The sequence below is a fragment of the Anguilla anguilla genome, chromosome 14 (assembly GCF_013347855.1).
Source record: "Anguilla anguilla isolate fAngAng1 chromosome 14, fAngAng1.pri, whole genome shotgun sequence".
NCBI classification, from domain to species: domain Eukaryota; kingdom Metazoa; phylum Chordata; class Actinopteri; order Anguilliformes; family Anguillidae; genus Anguilla; species Anguilla anguilla.
Genome location: NC_049214.1, coordinates 19,523,203 through 19,535,743, shown reverse-complemented (window position 1 = coordinate 19,535,743; position 12,541 = coordinate 19,523,203). Strand labels below are relative to the sequence as shown.

The window sequence follows — 12,541 nt, the reverse complement described above, 5'->3', positions numbered from 1 at the left end:
GAAGTCGTACTTAATGTACACAATAAGTGAGTAATTATGTTTAGCATTGGTTATGTTTAGCGCTGGGTAGTTAAATATTACAGGTTTTGAAGTTAAAGTTGAACATCTCATTGATCACAGTCTCAAATGTGTTTCTGCAAATACTTTAGAGGAATTTATTACAATAATAATTAAATCAGTTAATCATTTAATACAAAATTTTTTGCATTGTTTTTGAGCATACTTTAAGTCTTGTCTCAGGTATTTTCCTAAGATTCTGGCAGATAATTTTCTTATAAAAGGAATCCATAAGAGACAGACTATGGAGGTTTGCATCATAGAACAAATGGCCTTTGCAGCTCTTGTTCCATGTCTGTGTGAAAGCACTGAGAGGAAGCTTACTGCAAGCCTACTGTACTGTGTGTTGGAGCCAATGTCCTTCCCCGGTACCATTTTCTGTGGTACTAACAGGAAGTTCTAATTTCACTGCTGTGCAATAATTCCAGGCAGCTGTGGATCTCTTGCAAAAATGCCAGTATTGATACTGCTATGTTGATGAGATATTAAGCAACTTTTATTGGTACACCATGTCAATAGTGTGGAAACAGCAGGAAATTCAATTATTTAATTTGTCTTGCTCTGTGGACAAAACAAGATCTATTGCTTAATTAAATTCTGCAAGAAATGTCATCAATAGGTGACAGCTGCATTTCAGTGCATCACCGTAAGTACAAAAAGATTTATTTTTTTCCTCTTCTAGCAAACTCACTTTAGACTAGTTGCACAGAGAAGGGGAAGCTTCTCAAAACAAGTTATCGGTTCAAACTAAAGGAATTTCATATGGGTACAGGAAAAAGAGCAGAGCGATCTGTTTATGTTGAGCACGGCCAGGCATCAGCACACTCATTGTGCTTGGGTTATGGGGGAAATAACACCGTTTGGATTCTTACCTCCAGCCAAGGTAATGATTGTCTTGTCAAGTCAATTTATACAGTGCTGAACTAAACTATGTCACAGTGACATGGCTGCTAAGCACTCGATGACAAGAATAGTGCCTGGCAGACAAAACATGAACCATGTAAGAGCTGCTATAAAAAAACATCCACATGCCACGTAATGCTATGCTCTGTTTCTTTTTCTTTTTTTTCTAGTTCCTCTGTCTGAACATTCAGAACTGAACAGAGTTCACATTATTACAACGAAAGCACATCCAAATCAGTACAATTCTGCCTGGGAAATTATGAGCAGGTCTTAATATCATCTCCCACCAGACTGGCACTTTCGTTTGAAATAAATGTAGTGAATCGGTTTTCAGGGGAAACCAAAACATATAACCCAGTGAAGCGCAAATCACGTTTGGATGCTGAAGTAAATGTATTTTACAGTGCAGTGTATTTGCTATAACGCCTATAAGGCTTACGAACCTCAACTTAAAGTACATTGCAGAACTATAGTAAGCTATCGTTTGGCTCCTACAGGATGCAAAACGATAAGAGTACATAACAGAATACTCTATAGCCAAGTACACACACAAAATGTAGCAGCTACATTAAAATTCTTAAACAATTTATCAGCATCATAAATGCAAGACAAAACACTGTAGTTATTCTTTACTAATACAGCATGAGTAGGAAGTAACATTTTCAATTACAGCAGGCCTATATTATGCACATTCTATCTATCACGCAAATGTCAAACACAAAACATGGTCTAAAACAAATGAAGGGAGTGAGCCACAGATTTCTACCATGTAGAAATGTCAGAAATGGCAGTTAAAGTGTATGCTACATCGGCTGGCCCCCATAAGACTACTAACCCCCCATTTATCCAGCTGAACTGTGGTGACAACTCCCACCATAACGACACTGAGTGAGGTATAGCACGGCACCCTCATTTTCTTCCAGAATGGCCTCAGGGCCATTACGGAAAAATGAATCAATTGGCATAGCGCTAAATCTACTCTCAAATGCCAAAATAAAAAGTGTAATCCGCCTCAGTTTGATATCCAGGGATGTAAAACATCAGACAAATGATTCCTACATTTCAGCGTGCTTTGGACTGACATTCAAATCTCCGAAGCATGATGGAATAAAACAATAATTTGCTTAAACTCTGAGGTAATGTGGAAGAATAACGTGAGCAAGCAGACATTTTGTATATTGTACAAAAGAAAAAGGTAACCAGATTTAACAGCCAAGTTCAGGAATGGCATACTGTACATTAACTTCAAGAACTGGACAGTTGTACTTTATAATTCCTGTGTACAGTACCCTTCTTTAATGTTGTGTGATTGGTGGTGGGTACATATCACTAGCTGATACCTGTATGCTCATACAGACCCTCTCGTTCCCAGAAACGAAACTGCTGCTGCTGCAGGCCGAGAATAAGAATGGAAAATAAACATTCTTCTGCGGCTCAAAAAAGCCATCTTGAATCTCCAACAAGACACAGGAGAACAGACTGTAAATGGATGTCCCTTCAAAAGCTTCCTCTTTTGCTGTGAACGGATGTGTGGAAAATACGTGGAATGCTTGGTGCCGGGCCAAGGGGCTTACACAACAACAAAAAATAAAAAGGCTGTCAGACTTTGTGCTGGAGAGCGTGAAAGGCTTATGAATGAAATAATTAATGCAGTAATAAAGGGGGGAGGTTTCCAAGGCCCTGGTTATGAAACACGGCTTCTCTTCACAACTTCTTTATGGGCAGGTATCCAAACATGGCACCACCAGAAACAGCATTTAGCTTCCTGTATAGTATGTAGGGTTTTTCCTGCATTGAAATGGATTATGGGGTTTTGTGTCTTTATAGGGCAATTGGGTTATTTATGCCACATCTGCCGAGTTTTAACATAGGAGAAAGTTGCCATAACCATAACACTTGATAAATGTAACACGGTAAATATCTTAATGTGCAATATAGCTTACCATAGCCAATTCAGGTTTGTACATGTGTAAATCAGTCCTATACCACGCTCCAAATAAACAAAGCAATGTGATAACCATTGCTGGAAATATTTCCAGAAAAACTGTTTTTTGAGCAAACTAAGTAAAAATCTGTTCCAGAAATAAAGGGTATAGGGCTTTATTTTTATTTAAAATAGGTTAAATAATACATAATTTAAGTTATCTGTCCTTATTAGTTAGAAGGGTTTTTGGAGTGTATTCTAGTGGGAAATTAATACCAGGTGACCAAAAAAAACATGTACCCATCTGTAAATTATGTCAATGGAGGATGTGACAAAATGACTTACTAGTGATTATTTTCAACATTGCAGGCCACACAGTAAATAAGTGAGCTGGTGTGTAACAGAAGAGAGGCATTGGTCACTAACAATGTCTATACAATGATTATACTGTGGATGCCTTGCAGGGCATCAGTAAGAACCCCGGTCACCTTATACATAAACCCACAGTACAACTTACGAGAACAAGGTCAATTGTGTACTACCTCTGTAGACAACTAGACATAGAGGAGGCTTGAACTGGTGCGGTGTCAGCTACAGGGGCTGCCGTGCCCTCATAATCAATGCTTTTACTGACTGAGCCCCTCTAGCAGGTCAAGCATTCTTTTCAGTAGCCTCTTATCACTGGACTTAGGAAAGAACTGCACATGAACACTCACCACTTCATGAATGGAGCGATTGAAGGTGTCATCCTCAGTGAGGATGAGGAGGATGATGAGGGCCATGTAGACATGGTGGGAGTTCCTGTCCTCCACGTGATACAGGATTTCCAGGATAGGCATGACCTGCAAGGGACAGGATAGAGAGGGATAAATAACAGTTGCTTGCTTAGCTTTTACGTAAGGCCAAAAAGACAACTGGACTATTGTGTGTGTGTGTGTGTATGTGCGTGTGCGTGAGTGAGCGTGTGTGAGTCAAAACATTTTTTTAGCATGTCAGTGTGCTTAAGTGTACCATGCGTATGCGTGCGCATGTACGAGTGTGTTGGGACGGTTTCAGCACCATTTCATCAGGCGCTGTTGTGAAATCGTGCCATTCCAAATATGCAGACGCTTTTGTCTGCCGCTCTGTTGGCGGGCGGGCCGCGCGGCGGACCAGCCCCTCGCAGGCTAACCGCAGGCAGGCCGCGCGGGGCGAGCAGCGACACACACTCTGTCTGCAACTCCAGCGCGGAGGAGCCAGGCCGCGTCAATGCACACAGGACCCCATTGTTCCGCTTTTAATTTCCATTTCTCTTTTTTTCCCCTCCTCGAAAATAGACATTGGCTGGACGGGGCCAGAGAGAGAGCATTTGTGGCCTCGTCCTGCCACTGATGCACAGGAGAGAGGCTTTGAAGAGCCAAACGGAACTGATCCTCCAGCACAGGTGGGCCTTAGAGCACACGGCTCAGGGGGAGGCTGCAGACGCGACCCATAATGCACTTAAAACCTGATAAGATTCTATCTTCCAATGCGCAGGGCCAGATAAAGTGCCAGCTGTCCGCCATTTCCCACTATGTCAGAGAAAAACAATGAGCGCCCAAGACAAAGAGGATGGCTAACATTACCCTGAATAAAAGTGCACCTTCTTTGGGTCCAAGCCCAGCCATGGCTCAGAATCTTAAGAGAAAAGTAGAAATGAGCTTGCAGTTTAGGCCTGGCACTGTTAGCCCACGGCATCTGGCCCAGGGATGTTAGCCCACAGTGCCTGGCCCAGGGATGTTAGCCCACAGTGCCTGGCCCAGGGATGTTAGCCCATGGTGCCTGGCCCAGGGATGTTAGCCCATGGTGCCTGGCCCAGGGATGTTAGCCCACAGTGCCTGGCCCAGGGATGTTAGCCCACGGTGCCTGGCCCAGGGATGCTAGCCCACGGTGCCTGGCCCAGGGATGTTAGCCCACGGTGCCTGGCCCTGGGATGTTAGCCCACGGTGCCTGGCCCAGGGATGTTAGCCCACGGTGCTTGGCCCAGGGATGTTAGCCCACGGTGCCTGGCCCAGGGATGTTAGCCCACGGCGCCTGGCCCAGGGATGTTAGCCCTCAGTGCTATACCCAGCACTCCATGTGATAATGGTTACTTTTAATCCCCAGTTTCTGCCACAGGAGGAATTCATGTTCATGCAACTACTTCAAGTTTTACAATGTTTAACCAAGGCTACATCAGAAAAAGGGTTCATGATAATGGGCACGGTATAGCATAAATTAATCTTGTGCCCTGGGGTCCAGAGACTCCAATCCAAGATGGAAGACTGCAGTGACACCTGACTGAAAAAAAAATTACAAAATGGCACAAAGAGGGAATAAAACTGCAATGTCAGGGACATACAGTATACAAGAAACATGCAAGAAGGGAGAGGGTATCATGTCTGACCCTACACAACCTCAAAATGGCCAGTCAAGACTTACAGTATACCATCAGGGCACAGACGACAGTGCCCACCTTTCACAACTAAGAGAGCCCTGGCCAGGTTTGTGCCATCTTCTATAAAACCCTATGGGAAAATGTCAAAAGTAGCTAGCGGTCCGGATGTGCTACAGCCATATTAAGAAAATGTCCAGCTCCAGTTTTTTCCCCAAAGTTACACAACCCATTATTTGCTTGTGCTGCTTTGAGAGCTGCATCTCTTCCAATGGGATTTTCCCCTGTCATTTCCCTGTATCAAAGCAATTTCAACGTGGTTATGTTTCCTCATGGCGCTGTATTAGCCATCCTCAGTTATGGAGTGGTAATGCAGTGTGCTGTTGTCTGCCCACTGTGTGTTTTTATCATCTATAGTAGGCGTTTCTTTTCCTAAACTGGGGCGGGGGGTGACGGGGTGGGACGGTTCATGTAAAAAGACGTGATTAATACAACAGTCAACAGCCTCCTGCAGGAACATTGCTGTAGGAGGAAAATGAGAACAGAAGTGTTAAAATACCCCCTCCCATAGACACGTTTATGACGGGGAGGAAGGGTGCGCACGCTCACTCACCAGGTTCTCCATGTCGGTGCGCGACAGCATGTACGTGCGCACGTTGGTGTTTTGGTGCAGCAGCGTGTAGAGCAGCAGGGTGGCCTGGTCCGACCGTTGCTGGTCGCACAGGGCCGTGTACAGGCTGTTGAAGTTGATCTGGAAGGTGTGAGGGTGTGGCGATGGGATGGAGGATGTATCTGAAAAGCACCGAGAGCCGGTCACAACATCAACTCCTGCATCACCATGGTGACAGAAAACACGTACTGGTATAGAGGTCAGGGGTCCCTAGTGCTGGTCCTGGAGAGCCACAGGGTCTGCTGGTTTTTTACTTCTACCCTCAAATCAACAGCCGAGACCCAAGAAACAGTCAAGCAACAAAAGGCAGCATACGCTGCGGCTCTCCAGACCAGAGTTGGAGATCACTGCTGTAAGGACTAAAGGGAATGCAGATCTCTTTAGAACCATTAACTATTGTAAAAGTAATTTTCCTGCAATAAAGACAATACTTAAAACAAAAAAGCTTTTGCAGAAGCACTACACGAAGGTCAAACGCAGGACATTTGAAAGCCTCTTTCTTCCGCACAGGGATGACTGGAATTCTTCTCCCACGCCTTCTTTGTTTTAAACTGCGCTGCCAGCTCGACACACCTCGGATTTACTTCGTGATCTATTTTAAACACTCCGCTAAATACTTCAGAACAATAAACAACTCTGAGATACGCGGCAGAGAAAGCCACGCGTAAACAGAGCGGGGAAAGGACAGCGGCGTTAGCGGGAACTCCTGACCCCCAGCCACCCACCCTGCGTGTTCTTAAAGGAAGTGATGGCCTGTCTGTAGGGGTTGGGGCAGTCCGGCCCATCTGTCAGGTTGGCCAGCACCAGCAGAAGCAAAAGGCTCTGATTGGACAGCGGCAGCGGCTGCTGCTCTTGGTCCGGGTTTGGCTTGCTCCCGGCCCCGCCCAGCGTAAACACAGTCCACAGCCCACCTGGAAAACAGGGCAAAACCACAGGTAGTGAGGGGGGGGGGGGGGGCTTCACTGACACTGACACTAAAGCCAAATTAAAAATACTGCGCAGAACTATTATAAGCATTTGCGGTTACTTTAAACTGTTTTTGTTGATACTGCGCGTACATCCCACAATTTAAAAATATCATTTCTTGAAGAAAAAAAAATCCCAGCACATTGGATAATGTAATCCCTCAAAATGCAAACAGCATTACGGTGGAAAGAGTGGAATTTCCATCTCTCTCTGAGGCCTGTCTCTAGTGGCAAGAGGTCACAATGAACAAGTGATTTTATACTTAGTTCAGCATATATGCTTTATTAAAGACATTTATTAAAAAGCATTATAAACTAACAAGACGTGTCAAGATATTTGGACAGCATGTTTCCATCACTACTATGTACATTGCCAGCTTGGCACTATCAGGCATGTAACTGTGCTTTATACAAGAGAAAGAAATGGATGAAAGTTACCGTTTTCATGTTCAAATTTTAAGCATTTAGTTAAAATCTTATCCAAAGTGACTACTTACACAGCTTGTTCTTTTAATATAATTTTTAAATAAAATTCCTTTAGCACAGCAGGATAATTACAGAAAGGTTAAGTATCTTGCTTACAAGTATGACACCAGTACCTCACCTGGGAATCAAACCCTACAGCCTTGGAGTTGCAAGCCCAAGGGCCTGTTTCACAAAGCAGGATTACAGAGTTAGCTGAATAACTGCACCAAGTAGAACCCAGAACTCTGGGTTCTCCAATATGGAATATGGACTGAAATAAAAATAGCTGTTCTGAGTTTTACTCAGCGCAGTTATCCAGCTAACTCAGTAAACCTAATTTTGTGAAACAGGGCCCAGCTAACAGTAATCCTGCTTTGTGATAGAGGCCCCAGCTCCCAAATCATTACGCTGCACTGCAAACGGAGATTTGCAGCTTCAATAAACTGAACAGGAAGTTGCAAGGCAAAACGCCTGCTCTTAAGTTTCATCTCAAATAATTCTTACACCTGCAAAAATAGTATGTGCAATTGCATTTGTACTACAATAAGGACAAAGAAAACATATTAAACCATATATAATGTGTTGAGTTCCTCTTTAAACCAACCCCCACAGACCAGGAGTACCCTGAGCTCCACACACAGTTTCGCTCTGAAGAAATAACATCAAATTGTTTAACTGGACAACGGCGTCATCCATTAAGGACTAACGGAGCCCCTGGGAACCCCGGAGTTATTTAATATCCATTTCCCCATTAGCCTTTCAGTGGAAAATCAGTTACAGTTTATGTTCTAATCATAATGTGCCCATTGAACATCTGTGGCAATCCCTTTGTTTCCGTTAAGCGCCTGCATGAATACATCCGCACAAATCGCCCGCCTGTGTATTCCTCGCAGCTATTCGGCCCTCCTGAGGGGCTGGGACGCAATGCTTGCTCAGTCCGCTCACAGGGCAGCAGAATGGGCCGTTTAGCCAGGCGGAGGGAAGCAGCTCTATCTCTGTCTGCGCTTTAACGCGACCGGCTGGGGTGACAGGCAGACACAGAGACACAGAGGGGCGGCAGGCAGAGGGGCGACAGGCAGACACAGAGACACAGAGGGGCGACAGGCAGACACAGAGACGCAGAGGAGCGACAGGCAGACACAGAGACGCAGAGGAGCGACAGGCAGAGGAGCGGCAGACAGACACAGAGACGCAGAGGAGCAGCCGTCGGCATCCGTAATGACGTGCGGCGGGACACGGCCTCTTATCTCAGCGATTACGGTCAGACAAACAACAGCAGCAAAACAAAAATAAATAAAATAAATAAAACCCACAGGCCGTGGCTCCGTCCCCCGCCCCACGGCGAATCCTGGGTCCGCCGCTGCCAAACAGACGAGGCAGCGGTCCGTCCCGCGGCCGGCCCACCCTGCTGTCCCAGCACAATCCCTAATTCCCACGGCGGCGTCCAACAGTAGCGGACAGAACGGCTGACAGGCCCGGTTAAGATAAGCAGATCTTGTGACTGACCCCTGCTCATCGCTGGCACCAGCATGGCTAGACCGAGGCTCTCGGCTCAGAGCCTTGGCATCACCACTTCCTGAGTGACTCGGCCTTTTCCCCCACAGGGCCCCTTCTTACCTCACTTCTGTTTGTTATCCGTCTAGCCGGCTTCCCCACCCAAAACAATAATGCAATATTGTTGCTGCTTATTTTCCTCTTTTTTCTTTTTTTGACCGGCTGGGCATTACATAAAAGGTTACATTAGAGCACAGGCCACTCTTCTGGCACGCAGTGTCCTGACAGTGCCTCAGACTCATCAACTAAGGCCTTCAACCCACCGAATGGCAAGAACCCACAAGCTTCATGGGGCTATCCGGCCACCTGTAGTGGCCATCTTACAGTGTCATTAATTATGCAAACATAAAATCCCTGGGGATAGAACTACAAATAGGCCTGGAGAATTCTCTCTGAGGTGAACCATCAGAACTCCACATCACATTACATTGCATGTAGCATGGCTGTCTGGCAGGGTGCATGGGAAGTACTGCTCCCAACTTGAGTGGAAGGGACTAGGGTGGATAAGCAGTGATACCAGTCCCACACATTTTACTTTCAGATACTCTATTAACCAACATGGTACTACTTCCCAGCACAGATTCCTCCTTAAATGGATAGGCCAACCTTTTGAGAAATCTGCTTCTTGGCCATCTTACCCATAGTTAATTTCATCTCTGTGCACCCAGTACAAGAATATTAGACAAAACCTCCAGGTTTCGTGCTAACTCTGCTAGCTCTGTGCATGGCTGCAGAAGCAACGTTAGCTTTGCTAGATGAAGTGACGGAAACACAAACGTGATTTGGGGGTTGCCAGGTATGCATGTCATTGTCTGTACTGGTGAGCATTCAGGCTTTTTCACCGATGGTATGCTCAGCCATTGGGGGAATGTGGGAAGCAAGTACAGACGGGTGGTAGGTTTATTCATGCTCTTTTTCACGTTGGGGAAAAAAAAAAACTAATTAATGAAGTTATCATGGCTTGTGTCCAAAGCTTCGCAGACACGTGTGGCGAAATGATGACAAATATGTACGCAGCATGCCGTGGTGAGCAGTCAATAAATAAACACTCCGCCAATAATGACACACTCCCACCTCTCACGCGCACCGCAAACACGGGGGCCCCCGACCCCGTCCGTGCTGGCTGGAGCCGTATCTGGTTGATTATTAATAGTTGCCATTTGGAACAAGTTCAAGTATTACAACAGGGCTCCGACAGATATTCAAACTATGCGGGGCAAGAATCCCGGACGCTGATTTTTCAGGCTTCTTGGAGACAGAACTGGATGGGCTGACGCACAAGACTGCAATGCTGTTCCAAATGACGAAATCAAGTCTGGCTGCCTTGAACTTTAAATTTCATAGCAATCTGCTAGAACCTCACACCACTGTCAATTTGAACCTTATTTGGGTTTTTCCCTCTTTTTTATAAAAGGCTGCTACTTGACCCATTGGTCTGGTAGGGTTCGTCCCAAGAATTCCTCCCATCTGTCCCATCTAGGGAGTTTTTCCTTGGCACCATCACCCAAGGCTTGCTCTTTTTTTTTGGTGGGGGGGGGGCTTAGGTCGCAGTCCATATTGTAGCAAATGACAGTAAAATGTGTGTTACAAATAAATTCGATTTGATTTGATTTTAATTTTTTGTAAAGCTTTCAAAAGTGGGGTTAAGTTTAGTATTCACAAGAGCTTCACAAATTACTGAAACGTCAGTCCATAGTCAATCCAAGAACTTTACAATGATAAGTTGTCCAACACAACAACAACACAGAATGCCCCTCATACGTACTTTAAATTATTGTGGGTATAATATAGCTTGTTATTGAGGATTCAATGATAACTAAGATACAATGTACAGCAACACTGCTAGACATTAACATGTTGGGTACAGAGCTAGAAATCAATAAAATCATTATTTATTAGCAAAAGGGAATCAGTAGATGACTACTATTGAAAGAATTACTTTGAGAGTTACCACATTGTTACTTTTGATTGAAAACACATTCACAATCATAATCAAGTAAAAGAGCTGCTAGATTCAAACCCTTTTTGAATGAAGAAACCCATGAAGTGAACGCAAACAAGGATTTTAGCAAATGGCTGCTACTCTCGGGGGGGGGTTATGTGGACAGGCGCCCTGGTCTTGCCTGCTGTCGCACGAGTGTGGCCCAGCCGAAGGCCAGTCCGGAGAGAGGCCGACCCGTTGGTCTGCGCAGACACAGGAGATCAGTAATGCTGGCCCCGCGGACTGGAGCATCATATTAATTGTCCTAATCTCCAGGCAGACGGCGGAGTGCCTGCCTGCCGCTCCCATGTGTCATTAGCCGAGTCTGTTCTCAGCTCGGGGTGGAACTCTCTCTCTCTCTCTCTCTCTCTCGCACACGCGGCGCGAGTCCGACTCCGGCCGCGCGGTCCTCTCCAGCGCCACTTCCTGCTCCGCCCCCGCGTCTGCTCATCTAGCTCTCCTCAGAGGAAGTGTGACAAGTGCCACCACCTCCCTCCAGTCTGCCACCCCAGACTCGATGATGAAAAAAAAAACAACAAAATTAGACCGAGCTTCCTGGCAGCACAGACTGGTTCATCCTGAAGCCCAAGCTTGCAGAAGAACTGTGCTGGACAGCATTGATTCTTCATTCATGCTACAACTGACTTCCTGAAGTTCTGTTCAATCATACCAGCGAGCCCATTAGTAAACCCACTATACACAAGCTAATGGAATAATCATGCAAAGTCAGAACAAAATAAATTCATTAAAACATATTTACATAAATAAGCTTAAAGGTCTTAAATGCAAATGTGCCATGAAATGAGAAAACGCAGCAAGTTAGCAGCCTTTAGCAGCCTTCAGCAGCAGGATATATGGGGCTGTCACACGTGTATGATTTATATGACGATCTTCTCATTCCATTAGCATATGCATCATGGGTTTCCCGTTACGTCGAAGACGTCTGCAGTTTCTGCTGTGGTGGGGTGCGAACGACCCCACGCTGAGCACAGGGAAATATAAATAGCTCTGCTTGTACTCCAAGCTTTCCTCCCAGTGACGCCCACCTCGAGACTGGCTCCAACTTCAACCCACAACCCTCACTTTGGATATTTTCTTGGGTGCCTCAAGTACATATTATATGTATGTATACCATTAAAACAATGGTACCAGAGGGACATTTTGTAACAAAACAATCAGTAAAATTAATTATCTGAATTGCTATGTGAATTCTATGACTGGAACTTTTGAGTTTGACGGGAGTGTCCATTGTAACTTCGGATCATTTGGGACTTATTACAGAGAAGAAAGGACATGAGTCAGCTTAGTTTTATCCTCCTTTTTCAGTGAAACAGACAGTCAGAAAGATCTCCGATATGTTAATGGAAATAAAAAAAGCTACTTGCCTGTGCAAGAAGTTCATAAATAAAATGCTTCAGAACTTATGGCTGGACTCCACTCTTGAAAAGAACTACTGTTCTACCAACCGCCAGCAGAAAGAATAATCTGGCCACTATTAGGGTTAAGCAAACCTGCTGGTGTCTAGGAATGCAGCAGTCTGACCTCATGCCGGTCCACACTGTTGCACCAACTCCCCCCACCCCCCCACCCCACCCCACCCCCGCCGACATTGATGTCATCTGTCTCCGCT

At 45.3% G+C, this 12,541-nt stretch overlaps 1 protein-coding gene across 3 annotated transcripts in view; it reads right to left on the bottom strand.

The window, feature by feature from the left end:
• dym (dymeclin) overlaps positions 1 to 12,541 on the bottom strand; it is a 94,596-nt gene that overhangs the window by 51,928 nt on the left and 30,127 nt on the right. For all 3 annotated transcript variants that reach the window (XM_035391109.1, XM_035391112.1, XM_035391111.1), the window contains exons 9-11: positions 6,672 to 6,857; positions 5,890 to 6,068; positions 3,601 to 3,726 (exon numbers count right to left, since the gene is read on the bottom strand). In XM_035391109.1, the coding sequence (XP_035247000.1) occupies positions 3,601 to 3,726; positions 5,890 to 6,068; positions 6,672 to 6,857 (491 nt within the window). The remainder of the gene's footprint in view (positions 1 to 3,600; positions 3,727 to 5,889; positions 6,069 to 6,671; positions 6,858 to 12,541) is intronic.